The sequence below is a fragment of the Podarcis filfolensis genome (assembly GCF_964270895.1).
Source record: "Podarcis filfolensis genome assembly, chromosome: 7".
Taxonomy (NCBI): domain Eukaryota; kingdom Metazoa; phylum Chordata; class Lepidosauria; order Squamata; family Lacertidae; genus Podarcis; species Podarcis filfolensis.
Window position 1 is genome coordinate 71,654,604 of NC_139603.1, and position 9,175 is coordinate 71,663,778.

The 9,175-nt window shown below is 43.6% G+C and overlaps 1 protein-coding gene across 1 annotated transcript in view; it reads left to right on the forward strand.

The window, feature by feature from the left end:
- TRHR (thyrotropin releasing hormone receptor) overlaps positions 1-6,980 on the forward strand; it is a 35,358-nt gene extending 28,378 nt beyond the window's left edge. Inside the window, exon 4 of the mRNA XM_083622184.1 lies at positions 1,789-6,980. Coding sequence (XP_083478310.1) covers positions 1,789-1,797 — 9 coding nt within the window. The 3' untranslated portion in view covers positions 1,798-6,980. The remainder of the gene's footprint in view (positions 1-1,788) is intronic.
- Positions 6,981-9,175: the final 2,195 nt, after the last annotated feature.

Genomic DNA, 9,175 nt, shown 5'->3' on the forward strand with positions numbered 1-9,175 from the left:
GGTTTTTTGACAGAGGTAGAATTGATGACTAGAATCCAAAATCCAGGTCTTTAATAAAGGGATGGGGATAGTGTGGCACTCCAGGTATTATTGGACTACATCTCCCATTACTACTACTACTACTACTACTACTACTACTACTACTACTACTAATAATAATTTATTATTTATACCCCGCCCATCTGACTGGGCTTCCCCAGCCACTCTGGGCGGCTTCCAAAAAAATATTAAAATGCTGTAATACATCAAACATTAAAAGCTTCCCTAATCAAGGCTGCCTCCAGATGTCTTCTAAAAGTCTGGTAGTTGTTGTTCTCTTTGACATCTGATGGGAGGGCGTTCCACAGGGAGGGTGCCACTACCGAAAAGGCCCTCAGCCTGGTTCCCTGTAACTTAGCCTCTCACAGTGAGGGAACCGCCAGAAGGCCCTCGGTGCTGGACCTCAGTGTCCGGGTAGAACAATGGGGGTGGAGAAGCTCCTTCAGGTATACAGGACCGAGGCCATTTAGGGCTTTAAAGGTCAGCACCAACACTTTGAATTCTGCTCGGAAATGTACTGGGAGCCAATTGTTTATGCTGGCAGGGGCCAAAGGGCACTGGAATCCAACAATAATTGCATGGCCATAAATTCCCCATCCCTGCTTAACCCAATACACATAGAATAATAGAATTGTAGAGTTGGAAGGGACCCTAGTTCAACCCCCTGCAATGCAGGAATATGCAGTTGTCCCATAAAGGGATCGAACCTGCAACCTTGGCATTATCAGCACCATGCTCTAACCCACTGAGCTATCCAGGGGGCTGCTAACATATTTAACAACATTTTGATCCACAGATCACCTTTGTAATTCACATTTCTTCATGATGGATCTCAGAGCAGCTTTCTGTCCAGATGCTGGCTAGACTTTGTATCAACAAATTGGCTTTCAAAGGAAATTAGATAAAGCATGGAGAATAAGGCTATGGATGACTTGGTGGCTACCTGCCACTTCCAGGATCAGAGGCTATGTGTCTCTGGATACCATGCACTGGGAAACAACAGAGAAGGATGTCACCCTCCAGTGCTGCTTGTGGGTGTTTCTTAGGCATCGGGTTGGGCATTGAAGGGAATTAGGGTGGTGGACCAGATAGGCCTTTGGCATGACTAGCTCTTACATTCAGTGACCTCAGGAAGTCGAGAGGCGCAAATCGGAGACCACAGTCTGTGTCGACAAAGTGACTTCCGCTTGTGCAAAATGCTCTCTGGATCCCACTCATTGTTTATTATTTCATTGGAGTGTTTTGAAGTACAGTGGTACCTCCTCGGCTTAAGTACTTAATTCGTTCCAGAGGTCCGTACTTAACCTGAAACTGTTCTTAACCTGAAGCACCACTTTAGCTAACGGGGCCTCCTGCTGCTGCCATGCTGCCGGAGCATGATTTCTGTTCTCATCCTGAAGCAAAGTTCTTAACCTGAAGCACTATTTCTGGGTTAGCGGAGGCTGTAACCTGAAGCGTATGTAACCTGAAGCGTATGTAACCTGAGGTACCACTGTAATGGTCTGTGTTAATCCACTCCAGAGCAATTACAAAAGCCTGGTTGTCAAGTGGCAACAGAAAGAGCTACTTCATGCATCAATTCAGCATTCCTGTGTATTTTATTCTTCTCCTTTTAAAAAAACAAACTATGAAAGTTGGTCTGTCAAGAGGTAGGACACGATGGGTCACATTTGCATGACTTGTTTCCCCTCCTTGCTGCACACACCTCTGACATTTCAGGTGACTCATTATTTCAATTTCTCCTTTCAGGTGCTGTGACGTTGGAGCCTGCATCTGCTCTGTCTCTCTTACTTTATTTGATCTTGCAGAGCCACCCAGTTCTGAACCAGTCTGGTTGTTTTCTAGTTATATTTGATGTGACCGAGCTTGATGTTACAAATGCTGACCCTGCTCACACCACAGGGAAGCTGCTTCGTTTCATTAAACTATGCTTGCTATATGGAAACTAGGAGGCAAATGGCAGAAGTGTGTGCATTGTTACACATTCCTTTCTAAACCATGTGCTATGAAGCGAAAGCTGCCCAATTAATTATCCAGGGCAGGACTCCCCAAACTTGCATCCCGACGTGTTTTTGGACTAGAACTCCCAGGTGTTGAGAGTTGTTAGGATACCCCATTCCCCTCCCAGAGATACAATACCAAAAATGGCATTTGTTCCTCTTCCTGATGCAGCTGCCCACCCTCTATCCCCCACGATGGCTCACAAGGCACAGCAGTTTTCTGCCCCCTTTCCCCCACAGATGTGTTCCCTGCTGGTGGAAGGAAGCTGTGCATTATGGGTATGGAGCCAGCTCCACACAGGTTTCATATAGATAAGCCTACACATCAACACACTTGGGAGATAATATGGATGTTCCTTCAGAGTAAGTAACTCAGGGCAAACAGCTCTGCAGAACCGGAGGAAAGGAATGTGCTTGACAGAGAAGCAAACATTTACACTGTAGCAGTAAGCTTCTTTTCCAGATTTAAAATGTACATAGCAGCAGTGCTCTCTTGGGTTTTAATATACCAGTCTGGCCGACCGCTACTGTTGCTTGCCTCATATGCAACTGTAGTTTAAAGTGATTAAATTGTAATTACAGAGGGATCTTGAGAGCAAAGTGAGGGGAATAGTTTTTCATTCCATAGCAAATAGTAAAATTAAAATTTCTGAGCAATGTTATATTCAGCTGTACCCTGGATCTCAAACGCCTTGGCTCCCGAACAAATCATCCCTCAAATGATCAAAACCCAGAAATGAATGTTCCGGTTTTTGAAATGTTTTTGGAAGCTGAACATCTGACGGGACTTCCGTGGCTTCCGATTGGCTGCAGGAGCTTCCTGCAGCCAACCGGAAGCCGCACTTTGGTTTCTGAACATTTTGGCAGTCGAACAGACTTCCGGAACTGCTTCCGTTTGTCTTCCAAGGTACAACTGTATATATATATGTATGCTTCCTCTGTGAAGAGGGTTAAAGGACCTGTTACTCTCTTAGCATTCTCACACTAACCCAATTCAAGAATTCGCTCTGTGAAATTCAGCTCCCATTCTTCTGGGGCCTCCTTGTCATCTTGGCATTCTGTTTCATGATTCCCCTCTCCCGTAGCTTCTCTGCATATAGTCCCTTGTCCAAGTATTAGGATAGAACCACTTGACACTCCCTTCTCTTGTTCTTATTTCTGCAGCATCCTAACTCCTCTCTTTCTTTCCTGCTGAACTATCTGACTCACCCATGATCATTGTCAGCATGCAGCCTACTCTGCCCCAGCCCCAGCCCCACCACGAGGGAGAATCATATCATTGGAAGTTGCACTGGAGGCCATCTAACACAAGAAAAGCCTGCCGGATTGGGTCAAGGGCTCTTCAGCATCCTGTTCTCACAGTGGCCAACTGGATGCCTGTGGGAAGCCCGGAAGCAGGACCTGAGTGCAACAGCACTGTGCCCTCATGTTGTTTCCAGCAATTGGCATTCAGAAACATACTGCTTCTGACCATGGAGGCAGAACACAGCCAAATATAGCCTTATCCTACATGGAGTTGTTTAATCCTCTTTTAAAGCCATCCATGTTGGTGGCCACAATGAGAGGAGGATGCTGAACTAGGTTGGCTATTGGTTTGATCCAGCAAGCTCTTAACATTCCATCATTCTGGTACCACAATTTTTCACTAGTTCAGACCATTGCTTCATCTAGCTCAGTATTGTCTACACTGACTGACAGCTAGGGTTTCAGACATGGGTCTGTTCTAGTCCTATCTGGTGAAGCGAAGGATTGAACCTGGACCCCTTTGCATGCAAAGCATGTTCTCTACCGCTGAGCTACAGTCTGACCCCTATTTGGTCCCTGAAAAACAGGCCTTGTCTCTTTCCGCACTGCTCAACAGTATTTGTCACCATGGTCAGTCAACGTTTTGTGAATTATCCTTCACCTTCATAATTTTGGATATTTGTGAATATTCCATAGCATGCAGCTAGTTCACCAATGTTTGGTGGGAGGGTTTGCTGTGATAGCAGTTAGCCATTTTTAGCAGATGGATTTTGCCATAAAATTACAGGCAGAATCCCCTGCCCCCACAGTCTCATTCTCTCTTTGTCACATGCTCTTAAAAAGGGGGGAAGTGACTGATAGTGGAGAAATTGAGAGAACGAGAATCAAAGAGTGAACTTGAATCAGAGACCAGTTTGCACAGCCTCAAAGTAGCATTATTCAGATTATTATTTTTAATATTATTACATTGTACTCCGGGCCCTTTGTGACATAGAATATAATTTTGGTTCCAGCGAAATAGATAATACTGAGACGAGAAAGGCACTTTTCCAACAAAAGGCTCCGAGGTGTTTTTTCGGGCTGCAGGCCCTTGAGCAGCTTTTAAAATGAAAATTAAATGGCGGAAGCCACTCTTGACTTCCTCTTAACTCAGCCAAAATTAGCTAGCTACAAGCACATTAGTGCAAATACTTATGTGTGCTGTTAACTGTGTGTGTTACGTCAAGAAATAATTGTGCGAAGTGGGACTCAAATGAGCCTGAGAGCAGAATGCCAACCCATTCTCAGTCATCAAAAATCGCTCACGAGAAATGTTCCAAAGAGAACTGACGGTCCTAAATCTTTCTAAAGCAAATGTGGGGAACTGGATCTGGAATCATCTACCCTACAGGTCATGGACAAGTTTAACAGGTGGGTGGGTCCACACACCTCACAATCGCTTGTGATCCCCCTCCCATAGGTCTTTGCAGAGTGCTTTGCAAAGTGTTCCACAAGACCCGCTTGAGAAGGCAGCACTTTGAAAGGGGCTTCTCTTGAATGCCAGGTCTTGTTAAGCCCCTTTCAAAGTGGTATATAGCTCAGTGCTTCACAAGGGGCCGTCAAGGTTCAACAAGCTCACCATTTTGAGAACCTATGTCTGGAAACCAGGATATATAAGTCGTTACCAGAAATACATGCATACATCCATATAGTGCATTGTTTTGAAAACTTGAATCATATTTTCTATGCGGTGACTTTGCCATATAAATATTACATGGTGAACATTTTTGTTTGAATGTGGCTTGCATATAAGTGGAAACAGAATTAATTAGGTATGCAAAACTGCAGACAACTTTGCATATGAAGCATTACCATAATATCATGATTTATCGCTAGGTGTGCAAAGCTCATTCCGAAGTACAGAAGAATATATTGCCCTTTGAATTTTCCCCCCAACCTGATGTGATTAAATATAACATGCATTTCAAATTCATGAATCTCATTTTCATAGTTCAAGCATTGTGAAAGTGTCTGTTGGAAAACATCTCTGAGCTTGAACTAAATATTTTTATTCTTGTATTTGTGTTTCTGTTGCTGGAATTATGTGTTTTAGTGTGTACAGGATTTTGTAAGGTCTGAAGAAGTGCATTTTACTGCCCGCTTTTTATTTATAATATTGTATATTGTATTGTTTCTAGAAGGAATCATCTGCTCAGTTACTGTTATGAGACCTAATTTTGAGGAAAGGATTTTTGAGTGGTGACTTTGTACTTATTGATCTAGACCAGGGTAGCCAACATAGTGACCACCAGATGTTGCTGGAATACAATCATCTGTGACCATTGGCCATGCTGGCTGAGGCTGATGGAATATTGCAGTCCAACAGAATCCAGTGGGTACTTCCTTGGCTACCTCTGAGCTAGAGAGGATGAAATCAATTTGAGAAAGAACAGTATCGTGATACATGTTGTCAGTATGCTCAGTAATGGGAGCTGCATGATGCCAATTTACTTTTCATGGCTCCATGAATACAAAAATTTAAATAAACTTTCTGATGTGGAAAACCACCCAGTGTTTCTCTGATCAGCGATATAAAAAAGACAGCCAAATTCTTGAACGATTCTGCTGATGGCTGGAGTACTTTATCACTGTCAATTAGGGATGTCAGAGAATTGCGATGGAAACATAAATGGAATCGGAAATCATTGACGTTTGCTTATTCATCTCATGTCTCGAATGGAAATCAGTCCAGTGAATATTATCTGCAAACTTTGATGGGTCCCTCCACCTATTTGCATTAAGTTTGCTTTGCCCTTAAATGAACGGCTTTTGCATTGGAATGAACATTGTGGAATAATGTAATAACAAAGTAATCAATATCACAGATAATTATGAAAAACTCTGCCATAGTGGACAGCAAGATGAATATTGTAGGGGTTTTTCTTGGAAGCTGAACTACGTTGGAACAGAAACAGCACTACATGAGACAAATGTGCACTGGAACAGGAATCAATGCCTTCTTATTTCCATACTGTCAGTGATCTATAATTATATTGCCATTTAACTCTAGAAATGGACTCTAGAAATGGACATTCACAGTGCGTTGTTAGGCATGTTGTATTCAGAAGGCAATCCCATTGATTTCAATGGTGCTTATATCCAGGTAAAAAACTAAAAACATGTTTGGATTCCACTGCACAGGCCCCTACTGACTACATAGCTACACCACACAGAAGATTATCTTGTTTCCTGGGGAAGGGGGACCATTTTAATGTTGAGAATATTTTCTCCATTTCCAAACCCATTAATTGCTATTTTCCCCCAGATGGCAGTCACATACTGACAGAGAGAGATGCCACAATTCAACGTAGCCTGTCTGATATGCTACACGATCCTATCACTGATAGTAAACAATCCTAGAAGGTGGGAGGGAAGAGAGAATTAGTTTCCAAATCAGTCACATGGGTAATTCTAGCCAATTAGGAAAGGATTATGTCATATTATATAGCCAAGCTAATAGGGTTACATGGTGATGGCACTCATAGCAAACATTTCAATTAAGAGAGGGAGAGTTCCAGGATCAGTCTCACTGATAATTCTAGCCAGTTAGGAATCACATTATGAAAGAATGATGTCACACCGCAACATCTGACTTAGCCACATGATGAAGTCATTCACAGTAAACAAACAAATCGAAAGAAACTGCAAGAGAGTGCTCTTTCTGGATCATCCATATGGAATCATGTAGTGGAACGACAGCATAGCACTACACAATCAGTTTGATGTGGGTGCACGATTACATCACAGATGGCAAAAGAAATGCAATGAGTGTAAGACAGCTAGAAAGGTGAATGTATGCGAACTGGTGAATTGTGAAAAATCATGGAAAGGTAAGTCACTTTTCAACATTCTCCCAAAAAACAGCCAGTAGTTTCAGTTTAATCCTAATGCATACCTGTACACATTATGAATGCTTGCCACCACCCCTATAGATCTGTTAGCTGATCATTAACAGGATAGAAACTGACTGTTAACAAGGAGGGGGAATTAAAGTGAAAGGAGTGTAATGCAGTATCCTGCCTCTATTTGTCCATATCTCACACTGTTACTGCACATGGTGCATAGCACAGCTGGTTGGGTGAAGAAATACAATCCTAAATTCCTTCAGCGCATCCTGAACAAGAAACAGGCTGTTCATCGACATTCTTGCTCCAGTGAGAAAACACACACAGAATGTTCTTTGATGGATGCCAGGATTTTATTCTTTGTGACAAGAAGCTTTGTCATGGCTCTAATTAAGAAGCAATCAAATAAATCTCTCTCTAGCTCTCTCTGCCACTTCAGCTCCAGAATGAAAACTGTGAGAACTGTGATGAGAACCAAGGCAAAGTTAGACAGTAGGGCCAAGGGCCAAATTTACCCAGCAGTGATTCCTGTTTGGACCAGGAAGCCATTTCTCACAATCCAAACCCACCTGCCCCAAACCCGATGTCATATTTGATGTCAAGTATGGGGCAGGTTCCAATGTTCCAATAAAGGAACAATCAGGAGCTTAAAACTGAGCTCCCAATTGCTCCAAAAGCAGGAAACAGTTTGCATTGAAACAGCTACTAAAATAGCAGTGGCCAGTGGTATAGCGTGGGTTGCCAGCACCTGGGGCTGGCAGAGGGGTGTGTGGAAGGGTAATGGATGGAGTATGCATGCACATTCAATTGCCTAATGGCGTCCACGTCACCTAGGAGATTGGGGCCACAGAGATAAGAAAATAAGAGTCGTTCCGTTGTCTAGAAAGGTCACTTCCTGGTTCGCGTGGAGAAGTTGTTTTCAATGGAGCCCAGTGATGGAAGTACGCAGCTGGAGAGAGATATAGATCTGCCCCACCCCAGGATACAAAGTTTCTCCACTCGTGCAGTATGTCTCAAAGGGGCACGAGACAACATGTTCCAGCCCTTATTCACACAGTTATTTAATACTATCTTTCTGCACATACTTATATGAAGGAGCGTCTCCACCCCCATTGTTCTGCCTGGACACTGCCGAAGCGCCTTCTGGTGTTTCCCTCACTGCGAGAAACCAAGTTACAGGGAACAAGGCAGAGGGCCTTCTTGGTAGTGGCACCCACCCTGTGGAACGCCCTCCCACCAGATGTCAAAGAGAACAACAACTACCAGACTTATAGAAGACATCTGAAGGCAGCCCTGTTTAGGGAAGCTTTTAATGTTTGATGGACTACTGTATTTTAATATTTTGTTGGAAGCCGCCCAGAGTGGCTGGGGAAGCCCAGCCAGATGGGCGGGGAATGAATGAATGAATGAATGAATAATTATATGAGCTGCCTTATAATGAGTCAGCCCATTGGCCCCTCTGCATCAGCATTATCAACACTGATAGGCAGTGGGTCTCCAAGGTTTCAGGCAGGAATCCTTCCCATCAGTCAGAGGCAGCGATGCTTCTGATTACCAGTTGCTGGAAACCAAAGGAGGGAAGAGTGCTTGAATCCTGCTTGTAGGCTTCCAGCCAGGCATCTGGTTGGCCACTGTGGGAACAGGATGCTGGACTAGATGGGCCACTGGCCTGATCCAACCATAGCTGTCAACTTTTCCCTTTTCTTCTGAGGAATCCTATTCAGAAAAAGGGAATTTCCCTTTAAAAAAGGGAAACATTGAAAGCTATGGATCCAACTGGTTCTTCTTATGTTCTTATGCTCTTTGTAGAGTAGGCTACCTTCCAGCTACACAAAAGTCAGAGATTTACACACAATCCTAGTGATGCTCATTTTCCCCAGGCATCATCGCAGCTGAAGAAGATACTGAATCCTGGTCAAAGCGCTACAGAGTTAGGGCCAATTACAGGGATGGCTTACGGAGATGTCTGGGGTGGTCTAGGAAGAAGCCCACTTGAAGAAGGTCTTG